Source organism: Mytilus californianus, unplaced genomic scaffold (assembly GCF_021869535.1).
Source record: "Mytilus californianus isolate M0D057914Y unplaced genomic scaffold, xbMytCali1.0.p SCAF_5, whole genome shotgun sequence".
Lineage (NCBI taxonomy): Eukaryota > Metazoa > Mollusca > Bivalvia > Mytilida > Mytilidae > Mytilus > Mytilus californianus.
In genome coordinates this window covers 80,280,099-80,307,209 of record NW_026262701.1, presented here as the reverse complement: position 1 = coordinate 80,307,209, position 27,111 = coordinate 80,280,099, and the positions used below count along the sequence as shown (strand labels likewise).

At 32.7% G+C, this 27,111-nt stretch overlaps 1 protein-coding gene across 1 annotated transcript; it reads left to right on the top strand.

The window, feature by feature from the left end:
• The first annotated feature begins 22,135 nt into the window (after positions 1 to 22,135).
• LOC127703134 (uncharacterized) lies at positions 22,136 to 26,087 on the top strand. Its single transcript, XM_052207619.1, has 3 exons — positions 22,136 to 22,846; positions 25,216 to 25,258; positions 25,721 to 26,087. The coding sequence occupies exons 1-3, from the start codon at positions 22,724 to 22,726 to the stop codon at positions 25,939 to 25,941; spliced, it is 387 nt and encodes a 128-aa protein (XP_052063579.1). The 5' UTR covers positions 22,136 to 22,723; the 3' UTR covers positions 25,942 to 26,087.
• The last annotated feature ends 1,024 nt before the right edge of the window (positions 26,088 to 27,111 follow it).

The following is a 27,111-nucleotide window of genomic DNA, read 5'->3' as shown; positions in this document are numbered from 1 at the left end:
AAATTGATCATATCCAAATGAATTCAGACAAACATATTCCATTATTTGACAATTACAAATGTCATTCTAGTTTAATTCAAAGAAAAAGTAAAGATCGCTCTATTAACACTAGGGGCAGACAACTCCTTTCTTTATGTATATCTTCATCATTGCGTATCCGAATGGCAGAACAATGGGTGATTTAATGAGTGCACACACTTGCTTCCAACCTTTAGGAAGCAGTGTTGTCGAGTATTTTTTAGCATCTGAAGAACTCGTACCAAATTTCACATTTTTTCAAACTCGTAACTTTTTACCTGATTTTTCAGATCATTGTCAGATCTCATGCATGTGAAAATGCAACACAAAAGTATATGAAAGAAACTCAAATCTAGCTTTAATGCCAGATAAATATATATGGGATGATAAGTCAGTCTCAGCATTTTAAGATGCTATAAATTCAAATGAAATCAAAAAATTTATTAGACAGTATAAAGATAAAATTTACGACCAAGATTCAATTAATAATGCAGCAGAAGATTTAAATAAGATTTCCCTAAAAACCGCGGATTTATCACTAAAGAAAATTATTAGAAAACCATAAAAAAAAAAGCAAGAAGAAGAAAATTAAAAAAAAAAAAGAATAGCAAGATCAAGATATCATAAATATAAAACAAACCTTATATCGAAAATACATATTAATGCAAAAATCACAACACAGATCCTTATATACGAGGGTCCATTTTTAAATGCCTGAAATCGTATCGAAAGCAAAGAAGAGCAAAAATAAGAAAATTCAAACAAGACATCATGAATAAACTCGATACTTTATATGATCAAAATCCCAAAGCCTATTGGCAACTATTAGATAAAATTAAAAATATCTCAAATAATAGTCAGAACAACTCTGAGAATACTATCAACCCATATGAATGACAAGAATACTTTCAAAAATTGAATAAGAATGTACAATATAGTGATGATTTGATTAAGAAGAAACTTGAATCATTTCATAATAATAATGTTTTTAATGAACTTGACTACTTGATAACACCTGAGGAAATAGAAAAGGCAATAACAGGTCTTACAAATTCTTAACCAAGTGGATTTAGCATGATCTCGAATGAAATGATAAATTATAGCCAAGCTGTTTGTATCCCTTTTTATACAAAAACTCTTTAATTTAGTATTTTCAAGTAGTATTTACCCAAAATTATGGGGCCAAGGCTTTACCACCCCATACACATGTCAGGCTCTAAACATGATCCAGCAAACTACAGGGGCATAACCATTGCAGATAACATTGGCAAGTTATTTAATCTAATTCTAAATAACAGGTTGACAATTTTGTTTTAAAACTAGAGATATAATTAGAAGTGAGCAAATTGGTTTTACTAAAGGATGTCGCACAACAGACCATATGTTTGCGTTAAATATCATCATTCAAAAATTTGTGAAAAATAATTCTAAGCCTCGTAGATTTTAAGCGTGCATTTGATTCAGTTTCACATCTCCACCTTTTTTATAAACTTAAATGTATAGGTGTTGGAACAAAGTTTTATGGCATTATAAAATGTATGTATGAAAACACAGAAACCTGTGTAAAAATAGACCAACACAGGACAAACCTATTTAAATCAAATATAGGAGTAAGACAAGGGGATAATCTTAGACCCTGCCTCTTTAACATATATTTAAATGATTGTCAACTTATTTTAACCAAACATGTAACCCAGTCCAATTGAAAACACACCGTTTAAATTTTTTAATGTATGCTGATGATGTAGTTCTTTTATCATCATCAGAGCAAGGACTTCAAAATTGTGTTAATAAATTATTTGAATTTACAGTTGATTGTAAAATGACAGATAACACCAAAAAGACCAAGGTTCTTGTATTTTACAAATCAGGACGACATAAAAATATTAAAATATCCTTAGGAAACCAGATTTTAGAATGTGTACAGAACTACACATACTTAGGAATAAATTTTTCAGCATCTGGGAGCTTCCAAATAGCAAAGAAAAAACTTTATAATAAAGGAATGAAAGCTTATTTCAAATTAAGGAAGACCTTTTCAGTGGAAAGCCCAAAGTCTAGTACTTTATTACTATTTATAACCATACTATCCTACCCATCTTGTTTGGGGTTATATACCACATAAGAAACAAAAACATTTGGATAACTTTATATCAAAAGAAACTGATAATCTTGTTCTATAGAAAATTCATACTAAGCTTTGTAAATTTTCACTTGGAGTTAATATAAAAACATCAAATATGGCATGTAAAGGGGAACTAGGTTCGCTCCCTACACTTTATTATGTAATTATCAAGATGATAAAATGTTGGATTCATCTTATGAAAGATATTGAACCTTCAAATATTATCCTATGGGAGGCCATAAATCTATCCCATTCTATGAACAAACCCAACCAGGAATCTTGGATATGAAACATTAAACATATATTTAAATTCCTAGATTTAGACTATCTATTTGTAAACCAGTCAAACTTTAAACAAAACCATATATTAAAAAAAGTAAAAAGTTCTCTAACAATAAAATTTAAAGAAATTTAGGTAGCTAGTTTAGAAAGCAATTCTGGGAAGTGTACCAAGTTACACAGCAAAAAATGCAACGCATGTAAACGCATGTTTACCAGGAATTTACCGTACGTTTCTAAACATGTCAGAAACGCATGTTTGGAGCACCGTACGTTTAACGCGTGTTTGGGGAACTTATAGTTTACATGCGTTTATGTGAAACATGCGTTTGAAAACACATGGTAAACGTATGTTTATATGTGAAACATGCGTTTGAAAACACATGGTAAACGCATGTTCATGGTAACCATATGTCTGAGAACATATGGTAAACACATGTTCATAAACCGTATGGTAAACATAAGTTTGGATAATGGTTGATTTACTTCCAGTGGCAGGTCAGATGCATATTCAGGTTATGAGATCATAATAATGAGACATGAGCACTAACCCTGCTTTGTATGAGACTGACACCCTGAGACAGATTTTAAAAGTGCTAACTCACAAAGTAACAGTTTGCAGGAAGACATGTCACCCTACCTGGACACATTATTCTGACTACCAGTCGATTCAGTATTTGCTCTTATTAATGATGCTTGCCTAGCAGAGACGCAGCAAATACCAGTTTTCAAGTCTTTGCATTGACTCAGCCCCTGTTTGAACCTATAATAACCTCCTGCACTCAAGGCAAACACTCTCAGACTAACCGAGGCAGTCTAACGTATATGTTTGAGAAATATCATGTAGGATATATGAAAAAAACATAAGTCATTATGTGAATTATGCGTTTGAAATTAAACTTTCATGGTATCAATTCTATTGCACCATATGAGCATTTCATCTGAGTGCTATACAATTTGCACTTTGACCCTCTGTTTTATGCCCCCGCCGTAGCGGAGCGGGCATTAAGTTTTACCCTTGTCCGTCTGTACGTCCGTCCGTTCGTCCGTCCGTACGTCCCAAAGTTGGTTTCCGTTCTCTAACTTTAGTTTGCCTCAACCAAATGTTATGAAACTTATATATACACAATGCTTATTACCACTAAATACAGATCAACTTTGAATTTTGGTGGCGTCACTTTTACCGTTCTAGAGTTATGCTCTTTACAAATGGAAAAATTGCTAAAGTTTTCTTCTTTTTTTTTCTAAATATCAAGTAATTTTTAAAATTGGAGTTATCTTCCTTTGTCCATGATTATAGTTGAAACAACTACAATCAATGCTTTATACAATGCAATGTTTAATTTTGCCTTCCACTGATAAATTAAAGCAATTCTTACCCTTCATTTCTAAAAATATTTTAAAGTCTTCTTTGAAAATTTGAGTTATCTTTCTTTGTGCATAATGGTAGTTGAATCAACTACAACCAATGCTTTATACAATGCAATATTCAATTTTACTGCCTACTGATAAATTAAAGCAATCTTTACCATTCAGTGCTTACAAGCACTTTGATTACCGTTCTAGGGTTATGCCCCTTTGCAAATGAAAAAATTGCTGAATTTTTCGTTTCCGTTCTCTAACTTGAGTTTGTCTGAACTAAATGTAATGAAATGTTATATAATGCTTTTTACCACAAAACACAGTTTAAATTCAATATTTGGAAGCGTCACTTTTACAGTTCTTGAGTTATGTCCCTTTATAGCATTATATGCTAGCGGAGGCATCATCTATATCCCTATGGACACATTCCCCACTTATTTTAAGATTTTTTGAAGAGCACTTACAAATTATATTATTAAGTTGAGAACGCCTTAACAATCCTGTCAGCGTAAGTTCAAACCAATTTCTATGCATACACGTTTTTCTTGAAATTGCATGATTGATAATAAATGTTCATCTGTGGTAGCAGAATATATTTTTAAAGTTTGTAAAGTGTATAATAAAATACATTTCAAATATATTGTAACAAAAATAAATCAATTTCTTCATCTTTTTTCTTTTTCTTCAAACTAGTTTCTTTCCATGGCAGATTCTGAAATAAAGCAAGGTCCAAAGTTTATTATAACAGCAACTAACTATCAATTTATCTTTATTTTAAAACAAGCAAAATAATTAAGTTAAGGTTAATATTACGTACAGTGATACATGAACATCTATGTATATTAAAAACCATTAAAAACACATTATATCAGAATACATATTTAAACAGTTATATTCTTCCTTCTCAAATGACTCATTGATAAAGGAAACAATTTCTTTCTATATCATCAACTGTCACCTTTCGAGTTTTAATTGTATGATATACTATACATGTTATTTTTAAAGCATATAGGTACATGTTCATGTGTCTTGTCTAACTTAATATAAACTCCCTTATAATCCACTAGAAATTATAAAATAACTGTTTATGTTTTCAATTTTATTACTATTTTGTTGTTGAGAGTAAAGAAATTCAAAAGTAATATCGTTATCCAACCTGTAGGACTCTGAACCGCGAATGTCATGCTGATGTGCAAAGGTTAAACGCCTAAGTGCATTTTTGATCAAGCCGAAGTGCGATGATGGCATTGTGACACTTTCTTATTGATAGCTTTGCCGAATTGCTATGGTGGTTATGTTGAAGTACGATGGATTACATAACTCATATTTTCAATGTTTTTTTTTAACATGTTTACATGTCGATTTGGTCAAGGTAAATTCTATATACCACCCACTTCATTAAGTGGTGATATAATTTGATTGGTTGAGGTCACTACTTAAACATTAATATATATATATATAGACTTTATAACATAATACCTGGTCTCTTCTTGCTCATGCTGGCGTTCATGTACTGTAATATTTTCTACTTTTCTGTATCACTTATATGTTCCACTTCTCCCAAAAGTCCAAGAAAAACTCGATTTCATCAGGCCCTTTGACATTTAGCTTGTTTTTTTGGAGAAATGACCTCTGAAATTAAAACATTGATTTTATTACAATTTACTGATTTTAATTTTAAGGATTATATGTACCCATCTTATGTCCCTATGTTTAGTTAAAAATCACCCATCTTTATAAGTGATAATTTTATAGTCAACTAATAAAACTACACATATATTATAAAATTATAGCCTTTGTATGAGGTCGATATAGCCTAGGGTTATATCAAGAGAAGCATATTGACTGTTGACAAGGCCAAGGTTGATGTGCTTCTCTTGGTCAATATGATTTCCATGGAAATGAGAAGTGCAGATCTTACTTCAACTACATAACAAGTATTATTGACAAGTTTATCATAAGTTATTTCTTGGTTCCTTTTAAACTGACCAAATCATGAATTTTCACAATTCTTGAAGACTTCGCCTCTGTCAAAAACAATATACCTACGTCTCACTTTCATTACTTTGCTATGGCAAGACAAAAACTAGAGGCTCTAAAGACCCTGTGTCGCTAACCTTGCCAGGTCTAGATCTATAATGCATATTCAACAAAAGACACTCTCCCACATTGCAGACGAGAATAGAATGCATGACAAAAATCTTTTTTTTTTTATATCTTGTAGATCATTTAGTCTGTTTAATTTCTTTCTATCTAATTTAAATTTTTGCTCAAAACACAAAAGATGGTATAAAAATCCTAATTTAAGGGCAACCACTTCTATGAAGAGTGACAGTCTACAAGCTATAGAGCATATTTTGACTTCAGTAGATCTTGCATTGCTGATAATTTTGTGATTTACAGTGTCTACCCAGTATTTATCTATTATAATTATTATAGTATAAGGCAAATTAAAAAAAAATATATGGAAATACAAAATGCATTAAAGGTCAATAATTCTCTTGGAGTTGTTGGATGATTTCCCCCATGTTGTCTTTACATTGGAGAAACGCGAAAAATTGGTAAAATTTTCATCAATGTTAGACTTGTGCATGATTTTCATATGATGAACACATAATCTTTAATCAGTTTAATCGAGGTCTGAAGCTGGCATGTCAGTAACTGCTAGTAATTTATGTTTTATTGTCATTTTACTTAGTTTCTTTTTGGTATAAATGTACTTATCCTGACATCGGACTTAGACCTCTTTTGAACAGAGTTTTACTGTGTGTTTGTTTATTCTACATTGGCTAAAGGTATTATATAGGGGAGGGTTGAGATCTCACAAAACATATTTACACTGCTGGATTTTTGCGCCTGTCCTAAATCAAGAGCCTCTGTTAAGTCTTGTATGTTTTTTAATTATAGTTCATTTATATGTCTTGGAGTTTAGCGTGAAGTCAATTTTCCTGTCAGACCTAGTACACATTTTGTTTGGGGCAAGTTGAAGCAAGCCTTTGGGTACAGGATTGTCTCGCTGTGTTGAAGACCCCACCAGAACGTCATATTTATAGATAGAATTATCATTTTTATTCAATTAGTTGCACTGAAAACATATTTACAAAGAGTTGAACTATAAATTCATTTATTTTACATTTCTTTTCACCGGCTGTCAGTAATAAATAAATACCCCTGCTGAGGGCTGTGACATTTCTTATGTGGGATTAACTTGGGGGGGGGGGGGGGGGGGTATGGAAAAAAAGTCGTAGGATTTGAGATATGATCCCCTCCGTTTTCAACCCCCTCCTCTGCTGTCGCATGCCTCCGCATTTGCTACGATGTTCAGACACTGACCTTATTAACAGGCAAAAAACTATTCTATTATATAACATATAGTTACATGACATTTTTATTAAACGGCATATTGCATTTCCCACACCCAACCAATTTTTAAAGGCAACAAACATGGTTAAAGAAATAACACTAATGTTGTGACCATTTCCCAACAAAAAAGGGGAAAATAGATTGATGAATGCCTTATAAGGCAAATTTATATTCAATTGCGATGATAGTCTAACTTACATGTTTGATTCTAAGCTACCTTTTTGCCATTCCCGCAGTCCAATTTGTTTTCAAAAGCTAAGTGAAGCTGTGTGTTTTATTATGAAAATATAATGTAATATGTATTGCTAATTTGGATGATTTTTTAATAATTACAGATACAATGTGTTCTTGTGGTAGAGGGTTACAATTATTGATACGTACTTTACGAGAATTAGCTTTTAATATTAATTGGTCCAAAATATAGGGACCATCACAACGCATGACTTTATTAAGTATAATTATATATACCCGCAAATTAACATTATCCATGCCAAAAGAGAAACAGTCTGAATTTTACAATTTTTTTATTGACTTTTCAGATCGAAATATTGATTCTGATTTTAGCTTTTTCAATTTGTTATTCCGATCCTTTCCTTTCCACAAAGTACCAATTGCTCTGAGGAATGGGTATTTAACGGAATCAATGGAAACAGACATCTATGTAAAAGACGGTATGATTCATTTTTTTTTACTTACACCTCTTTTTTTAAATGAGTGGTAAGTGTTTTAGATATGCATTCAATTACCGGATCAATATTTTATATGAAATAGGCAACTCAGACAAAAAGTGTTACTCCTTACATTCGTAATTATATCTAAGAAGACATGATATCCAGCCATCCTTTCCGACGGTGATTAATATTGATTCTAATTTTAGCTTTTTAAATTTTTATTCCATTCCGTTCTGTTCCGCAAAGTACCAATTGCTCTGGGGAATTGGTATGTAACGTATCAACGGAAACAGACATCTATGTAAAAGACGGTATGATTCATTTTTTAAATATTTTACTTACAACTCTTTTTTTAAATGAGTGGTAAGTGTTTTAGATACTCATTCAATAACCGGATCCATAATGTATGTGAAATTGGCAAGTCAGACAAAAAGTGTTACTCCTTTCATTCGTAATTATATCTAACAAGACGACATCCCGTCGTCCTTTCCGACGATGATTAATGTTGATCGGATTTTAGCTTTTTGAATTTGTTATTCCGTTCCGTTCCGTTAATAATGCTCATTATAACGATCGTCTAAATATTTACGAATACTTATTTTTAACCGAAGCGTACGGTTAATTAAAGCATTCTCGGCTTTACCAACCAGGGTAAATTCAGAACAGTAAAAAAGCCAGATACTCCATGTACTAATCTTTATAGAGAGGAATACGGTTTGTATTTATTTAAAATATGTCATTAAGTTTCGAAGTTCAAATGGAATCTACAAAATATGCACATTTTAAAATGGATATAAAGAAGAATCATCGGACAAACAGAATTTCGGACAAAAAGAAAAAGTGTCGGATAAAAAAGCAACGGACAAAAATTTTCGGACAAAACGCAAAACGGACTAGAAGCAACGGGCAAAAAGCAAAAGTGTCGGACACGTCTACATTCTGTCCAATAAATGTTCTATTGTCATTGATATTTAATAGTTTTATTTACCCTTTCATATCAAGATTTCTGTTTAGTTGTATAGTGAGTAACTTTTCCTCATTAAATTAACAAATAACTAGATTATCGGTCCCCTTGTCCACATCGTCTTTCGAATTTAAAAAGGTAGGGACACATTAACATAATTTATTATTTACAAAGTTCGGAGCGTTAGCATATAACACATCAAAACATTTACTAAAAAATGACATAAAATTAATAAAACCTCTTTAAACCATTCCACATAACAAATCCGCTAATTTTATTTTGGCATTGCACATAGTGATTGCTTACGTCTTTGCACTTAATCAATTGAAAATCAACCAACTGGTATTTTGGTCTGTTAGTCATTGGTCTATTCATTATCATTCACTTGGTCCTTGAAAAAGTTTTCGGTAACTGCAAGTACCCTTAGATCGGTAGTCTGTTATATGTCTTATATCTATTTGTTTTGTGCTAAGTACTGATGCGATGAGACAAGATGTTTTACTGTGTGCTCTAAAATCGTATTGATACACCACCGTCTCAGGTTGTGGAGGTTAAGCGCTCAAAATATTCTTTATAAACAGGTCACAGGCCAGCAATTGTAATCAAGACGGATTGTGTTAGTCGTTTGTTGTTTTCTGCTATATTTATTATTCGTTCATTGTTGCATTATAAATCAAGCCGTTATTTTTCTTTTGTTTTGAATTGTTTCATACCGGGGCAATGTATAGCTTACTTTATGTATGGTTTTGGTCTTTGTTGAGGGCCATACGATGACCCTCTGGTTTGCTTTTTACATTGTACCTTGGCATATAAATTGGGGTGAGCCACACTTTATTGATTAATATCGGTATTCAAACAAACGACAAAATGTGGAAATTTGTAACGGAAAATAACTGTACAGGACCACATACGACACGGCCAACTTTGTCTGAAAGAGTTCAAACCTTAATTTCTACACAACTTACCAATATTTATCAACTGAATAAAATTAAAATATATTGATATATCAAATTAAGCCACTATGTATTCAAAAGGAATTGAGCGACCTTTCGGACACTAATGATTCCACCACACTACCCCAATGCTGACAAAAAACAGTACACAGAAAACTAAAGACTTAGAAACATGATCCCCATTAAAAATGGAGTGTTCCGGAAGGGTGAGAAGACCCTTATGCACATGCGACACCCGTCGTGTTATACTCTAAAATACGTCGATAAGTTTTATCAAGTGATAATCATTAGGAATCACAAAATAGCTGATTGATAATTGACTCTTATCTAATCCTAAGACATTACCAAATCAATAAACCATCGGTAAAGTGAAATGTTCTAGTCCTGAAACTTGGCTGACTTTGAAAATTTGAAATAGAAACACGTTTATCATAATAAAGGATAGGCGAGAATTTGACCGGTATAAACAACACAGACATTGAAAAATTAAAAAGCACAAGGTACAACACTTAAAACTAAAGCAAGAGCGAAACGAACTCCTTTAAAAAACTAGGAGTGATTTCAGGTGCTCCGGAAGAGTAAGCAGGTCCTGCTCCACATGTTGCACCCTCGTGTTGTTAATGTAATTACAAACCCGGTGAAAAGTTTAATTCGGTAGGTCATATTCAAGAAAATGAGGACGGGATTGTGGTGACGACAATTGGACATATAACTGTATAAAACAGGGATGAAACATAGATACCAGGATTAAAATTGTGTATGCAAGAACCGCATTTCGTCTACAAAAATTCACCAGAGACGCTCGAATCAAAACAGTTAAAAGGCCCAAAAAAGTACAAAGTCCAAGAGCATTGAGGACTCAAAATTCCGAATGGTTTTGTTAAATTCTTCAAAGGTGTAGACAATCCTTAGTATTTCGAAAATTCCTGAGGTAGGTAGAAAATACTAAAGTATTTTGAAAAAAATACAAAGTTTTGTAAACAGCTAATTTCTTATGTTAACACCTCAGGTTTTCTAGATTTGTGTATGCTTAAAAATGGAGTAAATTTTGATGAAAATATATTTTCCGGTTAAAATATGACTATTGTTTTATATAAGAGATATCAAATGCCAATGTATTCCCAAATTTAAAATGGAGGCTCATCTAACAAGTAGTATAGAAAAAAAGTTTGCTAACTAATCGATCCGTCGATCCAAAAAATTGCAAATAATTTGAATTTACCTTTTAAAAATGTTGCATTTGATTGTGTCATCAGCGAATATTGCATTTGTTTTCTCAGATTCAATAGATTTAACTATTGCTGTTTCTTCTGGTATTATTGAAGCAAATATTAAGAGATGTCCGCAAAGTATTCAAGTCCATTGGTTTGAAAATTATGTAAAAGAGGATAAGGGTTCAAAATAGTAAATACAATCAAGAGAGGCCAGCAAATGTCTGAAACCAATTCATAATTCTAAACTGGCTTAATTAAATAAAAAGACAGCGACAAGAACACATATGATTCTGATATGGGACGATGCACTAACAAATGGCGACGGTCAACAAATTTTGTTAGTACTCAATTCACCTATTATTATTTCTACCAGAGATAGAAAAACGGCGGAATATACATGTATTAAAGGGAGAGAATCATAACCCATAAGTCGAAGAGAGACTGACAAAACCATGGTATAAACGAAAAACGACGTAAAGACAAACAACAGTCTACATAACACTACATAAAAAACTAAAGGTACAGCAACATGAACCTCACCAAAAACCTCGGGTGATACCAAGTGCTCCGGAAGACAACTGCCAATGAGACAACTATCCACCAAAGTTCAAATAAAGTGGATGTAAGCAATTATAGGCAACCGTACGGCCTTCCAAGTCAGGAGCCTGTAGTTCAGTTGATTCATGTCTGTCGTATTTGTTTTTCGTAAATTGGTAAATTGGTTTATTATAAATTAGGCCGTTAGTTTTCTCAGTTGAATTGTTTCATATTTTTTATGTCGGGGCCTTGCATAGCCGACCATACGGTATGGGTTTTTCTCATTGTTGAAGGCCGTACGGTTGCCTATAATTGCTTACATCAACTTCATTTGAACTTTGGTGGATAGTTGTCTAATTGACAATCATACCACATCTCCTTATTTTTATATTAATAAAAAAATCATGTATCTAAGACTAAAATATCAATCAGTACACATCCAACATCCAATGGATTTAGTTTAAAGACGTTATTAACAGTCAGAGAAAAACATGACCTTGTGCAATGCCAAAATGCCAAACGATCGACAGATTGTAGTACCATTAAAGTGCATATATAAATAATCCTGACTAGCGAAGCAAAGGATGTGTGAGATTCGTTGGACCCTTTGCAGGTTCACCTATATTTTGTATCCAAAACTTATCTCAAAATTGTAGCTTTTCGCAGCGAAACTATCAAACATATTCCATGGATTGATGTTGTATGGGGCCTATATTATTGAATTTGGTACTATGATTTAATACATTTATTTTTTTAAAGTATTCAATTTATAAAATATTCTTATTCTTCGTTTCGTCCCTGACTTCCTTTCGAAGAGTAAACAGAAGAATGATTTTTTTTTTTCTTTCCCCATAACCGAGGCAGATATGAAAAAAAAGTTTTAACTACAGGCTTACATATATGTAGTTTTATTTCGTCCTGTCATTATCTATTGTTTCATAACTATAGGTTATCATTGTGGATACACATTTGTATACTATGATAAACTGTAAACTCTCTTACCTGGTCAGTTTAATATCAGATATCAACAATGAAGATTCTTTTATTTTGTCTTCTTCTTTGTCAGTATTTTCGAATGTATGGTAAGTACTTACACTCTGTCATAGAAAAAAGCCGTTACTCATCAAAAACAAAGTAGTTATTGCAAGGCAAGAGATACATTTGTTGTTTTCATTTTTACAGCCCTGGATCGATACCATTGCTGGTGAACTATCAGTCCCCGAGTGTATCATCATCTCAGTAGTCAGTACTTCGGTACTGACATTATTTATAACAAACCCTTTTTTCGTTTTTAGATTGAAATCACATTGTTTGCAAATAAAACCCATTCTAATGCAATTCGTTTAGAACGATAATTTTCATTGGACGTTGACAATAATTTAACAGGTTATATTCCACGTTCTACCGGTCCGTAACTAAGGAAAGCCACCGTTTTGAATTCCGAATTTTGTGCCTCAAAATCTTCTTTTTGTCAAAATTTAAACCATTCAGAGGCATACGAAAAGTATAAGTTCGCCTAGTGTTTATATTTGACATCGGGAGTATACCTATGACGTCACATCGTTTCGATGCTAAAGACGATGTAACAGTTTCACGGACTTTTTCATTTATGGCATTTTTTTAGCCAAAATATTTGCTAAATTAGAATTTATTTTAATAGGTGTCATTAGAATGGAGATAACTGTATTGTATTTTAAGCTTGACGGTCGCAAATATCCGTTTACATAGCTCCGCTACGCGTCGTTAGGTAAACTCAACTTGCGACAGTAAAATCTAAGTTTTACGAAGGCCAAGCGTAAAATACAATACAGTTATCTCCTAATCACCGAAGAGCGAAAAGTGAGAAATCTATCAAAATCGTGCGTTCAGTTTCATTAATTCTACCTTTGAATAACATTTTGATATGCGTCTGAAAAAGCACATATACTGTATGTACACATAATTATATTTAAAATGTGTTTCACTGTGTTGAGAGGTTGCCATGTTAATAGGAATTACTTATATAAATTGCTTCAGCTACAGGCCACAGGTGATTACACTAAAAAAATACACGTAGTAAGGACATAAAGCTGCATTGACGTAATTATACAAGACATGTTGAAAATTTTAAAAAGAACTGTAAAAATGCAGTACAAAGAGAAGTCCAATAGACAAAGAGAAACCTAATCGAAAGATATAGACAATACAAAATTATTACACGGATTCCAATTCAAAAGATTGATACATTAACCTCAGGAGAAACCGCGTTACACATATGTAGCTGGGGATTATTTTAAATCCTGGTCAATAATTGTGAATAAAGAAGATTTTTAGTGTACGTTAATAACCTTGATGTCAAATGACTATCTGCGTTGTACTCTTGTTATAATCAGATAGTAAGTTATATTTAGTAACAAATTAAATATAATTATTATATATGTTGACCTCTAGCTGTCTTTCGCTTATTTCTATCAGTGTTTTGCAGTCTCATTCACATATACCCCCACATCTGCTCTTGTTCATTAACGAGAAAAAATAGAATGGATAGAAACCACAACAAACAAATCTGCGAAATAGACACAGATATTACTCTGTACTTTATATAAATGTCCAAGTCTTGATGGCGATATAAGACTTACGTGTTAGTATTAGGAATCATTGGTTTGGTCGTTGAAGTATAATTTGTTTTTATCACAGGTAGTGCAATATATGTAGATAAAGGAAATCCTTATACTGATCAACCATTGAAGGTCGGTGAACTGACAATTTCAAAAACAGCACAGAAGAGTCCGTTACATACAAAAGGTAACCTTAACTTCATTTTAATTTACATAAACATGAAGGTGATTTGAATTTAATCGTAATTAATATAAACAATAAATCGTCTTGAATATGCATGAAATAGTTGCCACAGGACAAAAAAAAACAATCAAAGTCATAATCAACTGACTAAAAAATTATTGTTTCACAATCATTTAAAAAATACAAAACTGTATTTCAAGCAAAGGATCAAAGAGAGCGACAACCACTGATAAATAGAAAATCTGATTAACCAAGGCAACTAAAAATAGACAAAGACTTTAAAAAACTAATAACCAACAAACTATGTAAGCTTACTCTAATAAATCGCAAATCTAAATCACTTGCTATGGGCTTAGTAAATCATGCGCGATAGAGGTTCACAGAAAGGTTTTAAACCACTGTAGTTGATTCCTGCCCTTTTACCAGCTATCGGTGCGGCTATGGCATGGTATTGGTTGCAAAAAAATGATATTTTTCATTTAAATGCAATATTTCTTATTTAATTGGTATATTTCTTCATTTAAATGCAATATTTTTTTATTTGAATGGTATATTTTTTCATTTAAATGCAATATTTTTTATTCAAATGGTATAATTTTTCATTCAAATGGTATAATTTTTCATTCAAATGGTATAATTTTCTTTCAAATGCAATAGTTTTTATTCAATTAGTATAACATGTCATTTGAATGCAATATTTTTTATTCAATTGGTATAGTAGTTTTTTATTTATATGCAATAATTGCATTATGGGAAATTCTTTGACTTCATAAGGTCAAATTTGCAACAACGTTCGTGATTGGTCGGTAATTGTTTGGTTTTCTCCCCTTTCTTTCTAAACTTGAGTGACCAAGAATTAAAAAAACGCGTCAGAAGATCGCCCCTCTAACTAAATTTGGCGTTCGTGCGAGTTCGTGCACTGGCTGTTAGTGCCAATAATGGCCAGGACGAGCAAAAAATGCGAGTGACAAGTAATAATAATTAATTTGACACACAACTTGTTCATGGATAGAAACAGATGCCTGCGTGCATGGCAAAAACATCTCCAATGAAAACCTTTTCTGAAGAAACTCTCCTACAGTCTACACATTGAAACAAAAACAAAAAATACATAGCTAGTCCCCCTCCCCCTTCTAAGTCCAGATACATGTAATCATGACGTTCTTTAGTGCTATATCATTTTTTACTTTTCTTGATCCTCAGAGACGTTGCAGGAAGGCACACATGAAAAAAGAATAAAAAGCATCCAGGACGTTACAATTATTTGTACTAAGCCCCTCTTTTTTACTACATGTAGAAAAAAAATCACCTAATTACGACAGCAGAACCAGAAACCCACAAGTAGAGACATAAGCTGTTATACTCCGGAACTAATTCTTTGATAAAGACAATTCAGGATAAATTGGAACCAGGGGGGGGGAGGGGTTAGGTTCAAATTTAGATATTTGTATAGAGATGAATATATGCGAGTATTTGCAGTAATAGTTATGGTGTGTGTGTGTGTGAGGGTAGGGGTTTCAGATCAAAGATCGTTTCTATAATTCTATATCTTTTAGTTTTTACCATTTCACTCTATTCTTTATCCTTTGATCTCTATCATATTTGTCCTAAACATGCGTGACATATTTGCCACTAGACATAAGGCAACCAAAAGTCAATCAACGTATTTTGTATATTTCATCATTTCTTTATTATGTTATCTATAGGTTTGGTCCCGCCCCTTATCTATTTTTTTGCACATTAGGGAGGACATCAAAAGTTCAATGTAGGATAAAAAAAACTTAATTCATATAGTTTTTTTCACTGACCCCCTATCCCCTCCCCTCCCTCTTAACTTAATTTGGGAAAAATTGATTGACCAAGAAGGATATATATAAATTCGATGTTAATTAAACAAAACTTGCAGCAATTTTGATCCCCCCTCCCCCCCCAAACAAAAACTATTTGAATTAAGTATTTTATCCTTCATTGATATTCTGATGTCGTCCCTTATCCTCTCTATGTAAACCCAATTCATGTCCTGATAAATGGTGACTCATGCATAGCATCATATGTGGTAATTTAAACAAGAAACATATTCATATTATAATAATTAATATATGCTAGGACTTATAGATAGATGTCATTAGTCCCAGGTTATGTAATAAAGTAGGTCTTATAAAAATACAATAGCATTTTAATTTTGATGATTATATATATGTTTATATATTTAATAATGCCATTTTTTTGGAAAAAAGGGTGGGGGCAAGGCGTTTTTAAAACATATCAATGGGGCGCGTTTTTTTTTTTTGTTCTTCGGAAGTGAGCAAGAAGAAGTCCATTTCTGTTTTTTTTTTTTTTTGCATTGGGAAGATCTTCTGGCTCTCTTCCACCTCTTCTTTTTTGATAGGTTGACGGCAGAGGCACATAACAAACATGGCGTCGTTTAGTCTAAATGAAATTAATAAATTTATGAATGCAGATATATTAGAATGTGAAGTGTTTTATAAACGTTTTTATGGTATGACAGCCTTAGTAGGACATCCCTGTAGGACGATAAACTGGATAAATATAAGAACTACACGGACAATAACAGTTAAGGGACGATTATTTGATATTCTAGGGAAGGGATTTTGATTGATTGGTGTTTAACGCTACTTTCAACACTATTGGGCTATTCCGTGGTGGTCAGTTTAAATTTATAAATGAAGGATGGGGAAGGGAAGAGAGGGCATTATTATTCATTTCAACCTGTCACTAATCATGCCTTTTTTTCAGCTCTTACCAGGCAACCATATTCATATATTAAATCCTTCTGTCCCCCACCCCAACAAATAAATAAATATCAAATGGTTTTCCTCTTATTTAACACAAGTTTAAATTGATTGATTGTTTGTTGCTAATTTTAAAGCCCAGTGAAAATTATTTCATGCTTGTTCAGGAAAACACGAGTTTAGAAGTCACGTATATAATATAAAAATGAAGAGATGGAATATGATTGCTAATAAGGCAACTATCCACCGGAGTTCAAATATGAAGTGGATGTAAGCAATTATAGATAAGATAAGATAAGATAAGATAAGAAAAAAATATTTTAAGTCGGGTTACATGAAATACTACAAACATAAGCTCTGTTGAGCTTTTTGCCGTCATGTAGACAAATGCTTTTGGTAGACAATCGTAAGGCCTTCAACAATGACAAAAACCTGATACTGTAAAGTCGTCTATAAAAGGCCCGACATGAAAAGTGCGAACAATTCAAACAAAAAAACTAACAGCCTAATTATACATAACAAAACAATTTACAAACTATCAAATATGAGTCGAGACAGGAACAAACAATAACCACTAAACTACAGGCTCCATCCCTGGGACAGGCAAATAAAGAATATGGCAGGGTGGATATAAAAACGAAGATGTGGTATGATTGCAAATGAGACAACTCTCCACAAGAGATCAAATGACACAGAAATCAACAGCTATAAGTCACCGTACGGCCTTCGACAATAAGCAAAGCCTACACCGCATAGTCAGCTATAAAAGGCCCCGAAATCAAAAATGTAAAACAATTCAATCGAGAAAACTAACGGCCGAATTAATGTACAAAAAAATGAACGAAACACAAATATGTATAACAAAGCAACAAACGGCAACCACTGAATTACAGGCTCCTGACTTGGGACAAGCACATACATACAGAATGTGGCGAGGTTAAACATGTTAGCGGGATCCCAATTCTCCCCCTAACCTGGGACAGCGGTGTAACAGTACAACAACATGGTTGTGAGCAACACATCCCGAATTGCATTTGAATGAAAATTTTACCATTTGAATGAAAAATTATACCATTTGAATGAAAAATTATACCATTTGAATAAAAAATATTGCATTTAAATGAAAAAATATACCATTCAAATAAAAAAATATTGCATTTAAATGAAGAAATATACCAATTAAATAAGAAATATTGCATTTAAATGAAAAATATCAAATTTTTGCAACCAATACCATGCCATAGCCGCACCGATAGCTGGTAAAAGGGCAGGAATCAACTGCAGTGGTTTTAAACCTTTCTGTGAACCACTAAACTACAGGCTCCATCCCTGGGACAGGCAAATAAAGAATATGGCAGGGTGGATATAAAAACGAAGATGTGGTATGATTGCAAATGAGACAACTCTCCACAAGAGATCAAATGACACAGAAATCAACAGCTATAAGTCACCGTACGGCCTTCGACAATAAGCAAAGCCTACACCGCATAGTCAGCTTTGAAAGGCCCCGAAATCAAAAATGTAAAACAATTCAATCGAGAAAACTAACGGCCGAATTAATGTACAAAAAAATGATCGAAACACAAATATGTATAACAAAGCAACAAACGGCAACCACTGAATTACAGGCTCCTGACTTGGGACAAGCACATACCTACAGAATGTGGCGAGGTTAAACATGTTAGCGGGATCCCAATCCTCCCCCTAACCTGGGACAACGGTGTAACAGTACAACAACATGGTTGTGAGCAACACATCCCGAAGCTGGGACAGTGGTGTAACAGTACAATAAAATAACAACCTGCACAAATCAGCAAATTAACACAAAAGATCGGTACGAGACATACAAAAAAAATAACATTAAGACAATAGACACAAAGCACCGACATAAGAGTATTTGCAATTACTAAAAGTTTGCTCAAACATAATTACAACTGGTACTGAAATAAATCTTGTTCTCCCAGACTGAGTTATCAATCAGTACACAACGCGCGGCAAAGGATTTATTAAAAAAAGAAAGCAGTCTGAGAAACGTCTGGTTTACGTTGTATATAGATATAAGAAGATGTGGTATGAGTGCCGATGAGACAACTCTCCATCCAAGTCATAATTTGTAAATGTAAACCATTAAAGGTCAACGTACGGTCTTCAACACGGAGCCTTGGCTCAAACCGAACAGCAAGCTATAAAGGGCCCCCAAAAAATTAGTAGTGTAAAACCATTCAAACGGGAAAACCAACTGTGTCTAATCTATTTAAAAAAACCGATATACTTGCATATAAATCCATATACAATGAAACGGTTTTTGAAAAGTGGACCGAACGTTTTGACCATCGAAATTTTGCAATTGAAATATTAGTTATGACCACAAGATTTTAACAGCCAGTGCAGGACTCGCACGAACGTTAGATTTAGTTAGAGTGGCGATATTCTGACGCGTTTTTTAATTCTTGGTCACCCATGTTTAGAAAGAAAGGGGAGAAATCCAAACAATTTCCGACCAATCACAAACGTTGTTGCAAATTTGACCTTATGACGTCAAAGAATTTCCCATAATGCAATTATTGTATATAAATAAAAAACTACTATACCAATTGAATAAAAAATATTGCATTCAAATGACATTTTATACTAATTGAATAAAAACTATTGCATTTGAATGAAAATTTTACCATTTGAATGAAAAATTATACCATTTGAATGAAAAATTATACCATTTGAATAAAAAATATTGCATTTAATTGAAAAAAAATATACCATTCAAATAAAAAAATATTGCATTTAAATGAAGAAATATACCAATTAAATAAGAAATATTGCATTTAAATGAAAAATATCAAATTTTTGCAACCAATACCATGCCATATGCGGCAAATACAATAGGTGACATAGATCAAAATCTGCTATACACTATTGAAAAATGCAATATTTTGCAACGGCAATCGGAACCGTAGACAAAAGTCTGTTGTACACGATAGCAAAAACAATTGTTTTTAATTGCAATCGGGAACACAGATCCTATTGTATCTGCGATACCGATAGCCGGTAGTAGGATGTGAGATTACAATTAATAATCTTGCACAAATCTCATAAAAATGATGCCGTATCAAATTCTTCAGAAGGGTAAATATGCATCCGTCTTAAACTTGCAGTGAGGTGAGAGATTTTTTTGCTCCGTGTTGAAGGCCTCACTGTGATTTTGAGATGAAGAACAGCAATAAAATCGCTATTCCTTTGCTTTTTGTGTGGTTTTTGCTGTGCATGTACTGATTTTGTGTCATCGATGGATACCCTACATCTTTTGTGTTTCCATTGTTCCTTAAAAGGCATTAAGCCCAATCGTCCGTATTACTGAAATGTTAAATTTACCTTCTGCATTTAGTTGTTGTAATTCTTTAACTTTTCAGATCTTTAATTGTCATGCTAGGGCACTTCTGATGTTTTTATCAGATTTTAACATTATGTTTACATAAATGTATTTCACAGCTTACTTTCCCCCAAGAAGCTGGTACATATCCAGTAGTTCTATTCGTTGGCGGTCTGAATGGATACATTTTGGTAGAATTATACGAAACAGTATTATATAGAATTGCTTCTCATGGTTTTATTGTTTTTGGAATGGACTATCGGTTTCCTGTAGAAAATCTTCATTTTGAGAAGGATAATAAATTACAACAAGACATTTCAAAATTTTTTGACCAATATACTTGGGTAAGTATTCAAAGTAAATACAGATTTGATCGTTGACAAACATTCCTGTATTTATTTATTTATTTTTTTTAATTTTTTTTTTTCCTGTAATTTTTACATTGATGGAACCCATGCAACTTATGAAGATACTGTAAAAAATGAAAACAACACTATATAATTTTATGCGCCCGAAGCGCGTTTCTTGATTTACCTTCATCAGGAACGCTCAAAGCCCAATATTTGAAAGCAAAGGATGTATAAGAACCGAAACAGTAGAAAAGCTATAGAACCAAAAAGAACCTAAAATAATACCCAAATCCATCTAAGGTCGACTTTGCCTGAGTGAATCGAAACCTTTTTTGAAATATTATATATTTATGAACGGACACTTTTAGAAAGGTTTGTTATAAATTTAAGAAAGGGAATAACAAATTGTATATCATATCGCCTGCGTGAAATAAGGATGCTAAACCGCCAACGAGATGATAATTGCGATAACTAATTGTGCAAAGTTCAAAATGTCAGAAGAAAAAATAACTAGGCAATGCATATATCATTATATGTATAAATAGTTGTTAATAGTAATTGTCTGAAATTTCCGTTTGTCATATTCCATTTACTAAGGCATGTGAAGTCAACTTTAAATCAGGTTTACTTAGGGTAATTGTCAACTTTCTTTGGTCTATAGAATATCAATAAGGCGTCAGTATATGTAACACAAGTCATTTGATCTTGAATGACGCTTGTTTGTCGCCGTTACTTTGAGTCACATCTCAACGTTATTTTGTGTAGAGCATCCAGTAGCGGATCCAGTGTGGGGTGGGGTGGAAGGGGGCTTGGGGGTCCATGGGTTGTAACCCCCCTTTTTTTGACGATCAATGCTTTGAATGGGAACATATAGTTGGAACCCCCTTTTAAAAATGGCTTGACCCGCCCCTGTCATCGTTGTATACTTGACCATTGAAGTAAATGATATAATTCTTCCTTGACTTGATTAATGTCAACTGAATGAAGTGATTTTTTTCCAGTGTTCACCCAAAAATCTCATAAACTTTTCACGTAGTTTCTATATAATTATTCTTAAATATAAAAAAACAAACAAATTGAATCTTTTATTTTTAGCTTCAGAATTATATGTCTAATAAAACAGTGGCTACTATAGCATGGAATACGACTGCTTTAGTTTGTCATTCTTCTGGGTGTGATGTTACTCTAAAGATGATCAAAGAAAAGCCTAAGTTATTCAAGGTATTTATGTCAATACGATATTAATCAAGTTATATAATTGTGTACTCTTATTGTATAGTTCAAGACAATAGGCAAGTAATGCATGAAGTTTGATTTATATTTAAATACAGAATATGAATTTTTTTTATCGTTTAACACACATGGATAGTTGTCTCATTGGCACGCATGCCACATCTTCCTATTTATATGTACATGAACTTTTCTGCCGAAGGTCTAAAGTTTTTCTGGTTATTCCGGCTTACTCCATCAATAAAGACTGGCCTGCATGAAACAGCTAAAGTGGCTGTAAGTGGCGTTAATCAACAAAAAACAAACAAAACAAAACATATTACTTTCTGGAACGAGACTTTAGATCTGGTTTAATAACGTATACCATATACAGTTCATTATACAGAATAACATAACATTCAAACATCCGCAACAGACGAAAGTACATAGCTATGGATACTAATAAACTCATCATAATACCAGGATTAAAATTTTATGAGTCAGACGCGCGTTAGTCAAGAAAAGACTCATATGTGACGCTCAATTCAAAAAATAAAAAAGCCATATAAAGTACGAAGTTGAAGAGCATACAATTTTAGAACTGCAAAAATACTGAAAAATTCGGTCTAGAAGATTCACTGTGAATGTTGCCTTGATTATACATGGAACTTTAACAATTACTTAGACAATCAATAGATAAAACTCTCACATTTTTTCCAGTCGACCGTCTTCCTAGAACCTTACAGTCAGGACGTCAAAGACAAAATCGATATTAAAATGCCAGCATTTATGTATGGAACACAACTATCAGATGAGGGAAATAAATGTGCAATTCCTGGCTATGACTATAATACATTTTATGACCTATGGAGCTGCCCTAAAATTGTAATGAATGTAGCAGTAAGTACCAGTGCTGTTTTTTTTACATACTGTAATAGTTTATGAGTAAATCACATCTGGTGATATTTGATTTTATTACATTGGTAGCATTGAATTACATTGATTTCCCAGTCAAATAAAAACCGATAATTTCACATGTGAAATAAACGTGGTTATTTCACTCTCTGACGTCATACAACAATAGGCGTTGTCAAGACGTCGAAAACGTCGGATCAAAACAAATTGTGAATGCGTAGAAAAAAAATATAGTTCCTTACATTTTCTACATTAATTTCATTAAAAAAAAGCCATTTGCCAATGTAATAAAAAGAATAACTAATCAAAGAATTCAAATATCGAAAAATATTCAACTCGTGACCGAACAACACTGATAATTAACTCATGCGCTACGCGCATTCGTGAATTAATGTGTTGTTCGTCACTCGTTGAATATTTTTCTCTATTTGAATTCTTCGATTAGTTATTCTATAATGATCATATATTTAGTACAAAATACAGCAATTTTGTATATCTAATAAAGGTTCTTTTTCCAATCTGTATCACCTACCCTGTATCGCATAACGAAATCCGTATCGCATACCTGGCGTGACGTCATAAATCAAATGACGTCAACGTTTGACCTATGACGTCCAGTTGCTGTATTTCCTGGCATAGGAAAAAAGTGAGTTCCTACTCAAGAAATGTCATATCATCAAAAAAAATTTTACCCAGTAACTGTATTAGCGATTTTTATAAAATAGATACAATAAGTATTTTAGTGGAAACTCACTTTTGTCCAATGACTGTGTATATAGGAATCTCCTGTTTGTCTGTTAATAATCTTTGAATAGATGATACTTGGTAACATTGTTGTCCATATTTATATATACAAATGAGTTCAGATTGTAGTATAATGATTAAACTTAACAACAAATATTGGGAAGGTGGGTTGTATTCTACAGGAGGGAACAGTTGACACTATTGTTAGTGAATGCTTTTAAATACATGGTCTTAAAGTATATTATTTGCCAGTTTCATAGCTCTATATTGAGCATGTAATAAGGTTGTAGGGGACATTACGGCCCTCGGGACTGATATTGGTTTCTCGTGGTGATACAGCATGCGATACGGATTTTGCCATATATTATTCTATATATATTTGCTACTGGACGTCAAGCAACCAACAGCAATCAACATTTGATAATATCAAAATAATAATAATTAAAAGGTCCTTTAAATGATTATATTCAAAATATTCAGTTTGGTTTCTTTTTTTTTGGTCATCATATTCAGAATGCGACCTGGAAATTAAGACAAATACAATAATGGTTATTTTAAAGAGATGATGATTATTATACAGAGGTTTGGCCAATTTCTGGTGAAATTATATCACACCGGGACAATTTTCAAAAAACTTTATACTACACTACAATTCATAGTATCACAGCTTCATTTGTGTAATTCGATATTATGAAAATATTATGGCGTATTTCAAAATAAATGAACGACCTATAAATGTTTAAAGGTAGTTTAAAATGGTTTTGATAAATTTTGGAATTTTTTAGTATTTATCCCCAAGATAAAATAACAGCTTTTCATAACCTAAATCAAAATTCTATTGGTAGTAACTAGATTCATTGTCTGTCAGATACAAATAGAATCCTTTTTGTACAAATCATGTAACAATTACATTGATTTATTGAAATTGTCTTAAAAACCACTCAAGCAATATGAAACAGTGAACAATAGGATTTTATGTAAATATTCATAATTGTTGAAAAACTTTTCAGTATATTATATAAACTCTGCTATGATATTCAAATTGTGTACAACCATCTGTTGTTATTTTGTTTTTATAAAAGGCATTTTATGGTTTAGTAAAGTTCTTTTCTTATAGTCATTGGGATAAACGAAATGTAACATTATATCGTCTAATTATTCAAAGAATGTGTGCCATTTACTCTATTAAGTGTATTTATTGAGATTTTTTTATCCCGATGATATCGGTCTGAGAGGTCATCTCTACCACAAGGAACGCTCGTGTCAGAACAGCCTGTCAGAATGGGAACGTTTAATCCGATTTATTGTTTGTTTGTTTTCGTTCTAATAGCCACTGAAAATAAATACAATCAACAATCAATCAACGAAACGCTTTCCTAAAATAAAAGATTTTTAAAACATAAGAGGCGGGACAAGGAAAGTTTACCTTACATTTGAGTATCAATATATACTTCTCGGAGGTTTTCCACTTGAAGAATTTTAATCTTTTTCAAATTGATTTTGCCTGAAAGCACATATGTATATAGTTTTTGAGAAACGACTATTGCTTCCTGGTCTGCCATTTTGACTTTGAATAGGATGTATATATATATTGTTTTTGGTATTTTCAGGACTTTGGTCACTGTGATATATTGGACCCTGAGCCTTGGGCTGGTAGGTGTTACCTTTTATCATTTTAGAAAAAAAAACATAATGTTATAATAATAATGAAAGCTTTAACTTTCAATAAAATTATTCATTGCAAAAAAAATAAATACTCATTATATCTTTGGCCGCTTAGAACTTCCTACATGAATAGTTACAAATTGCCGAATTTAAACTGACCCTTTTAAATAATACTATACAACATTATAAAACTGTTCATTAATCGGCATGTACCAGCTTAAGACGACGTTTTCGTCCGTAATCTAGTTGAAAACTACCATTATTAGGAGTTTATTTAGACAGTTGACTACGAAACCTTTACATGTTACACTGGGGAGGCGTTTCACTTAGTCAACTGTAAACGAATTATACATCTAAGAATTTATATTCAACCAAATTGGACATAAGTTATGTATGTTTTCCAACTGAAGTCTTATTCTAACACCAAATATGACTATTTTTTATTTTAAGCATGTCGAGACGTTCACCATTGTAAGATAACAACGAATACAACAAAGCTTCCAGAGTATCACGAATTTGTACAAGGAGCAGTCAGTAGTTTCCTTGTGAATACACTACAGAATAGAACAGATGCTTTAAAGTATATTATACAGAAACCATTGATTCCATTAAATTTGCTGGAACTAAAAACTGATCTAAACTGTACCAAAAGCTTTCACTATTTGAAATAGTTACTGTATTGTGAAGATAGCTAATAAGCGTTCAGATTAAATGAAACTTTTCATCAGTATTTACGTGAGGATGATACAAGTTTGAAAATTTAAAGTAGAATCTGTAATTAATGCATTGTTATATAATTACAGGATATTAAACGTTTCTGTTGATAGTATTGTTAATTTTTTTCATTTGCCTGATAATGATGCATACAATGACAGAGTAATGTAAAATCTATGTAGGAATCATTACGATCTACAAAAAATATCAGAGATGATTTTTCCAGCCTTTCAATTGTAGAAATGCGGGTATTGGAATTTTACTACTATTGAGGTTCGAGTACGCTCTTTATATAGTGAAAAACAATGCGTATACTTGTAGTCATCCACGATCTCAAATAGTGTGAAGATCTGGAACGTACCAGTTTCATCTTTGTGCTTGTTGTGTGAACTCAGAATATCAATTTCACCATTGTGGTGCTGGATCTGAGAACAAAAAATATCAGTTTCACCATTTTGGAGCTTGTTATGTGAAATAAGAATATCAGTTTTGTTGATCATGGTGGTTGTTTTTTGAACAAGAAATATCATTTTCATCATTTTGGTGCTTGTTCTTTGAAAACGCCTGATGCATTTTTCGGCTTTATCACTGTTATCCCAGGAATAGATTACCTTAGCCGTACTTGACACAACTTTTCCCCAGGTTAAATGTATGCCTGAACGCTCACAAGCATTTTGAAACAAGCTGCACACTTAATGTCCTTAACCCTAATCAGAAGCCGGGTTATTTTCAAATGGTTTTCGTTCCTGTAAGAGTATTTCCTTCTTCATAAAATTTCATTGGCTTGAAAGGAAGTTGGTTTTATTTTTAGAAATTTTCAAATTTAGGTTACCTGAGATCTTTTATATAGCTTACCTTATTGTAAAGGGTTTTGCTCGTTTTTGACAGCACGATGATACCAAAGTGAAAATACAAAATTATGAGTCGAAGAATTATAAACACCACTTTGGCCAACTAAAAAAGACTATCAGCAGTCCACAAAACGTTACAAAGATGTTAGTAAATATAGGAAGATGTGGTATGAGTGCCAATGAGACAACCCTCCATATAAGTTACAATTTATAAAAGTAAACCATTATAGGTCAAGGTACGGTCTTCAACACGGAGCATTGGCTCACACCGAACAG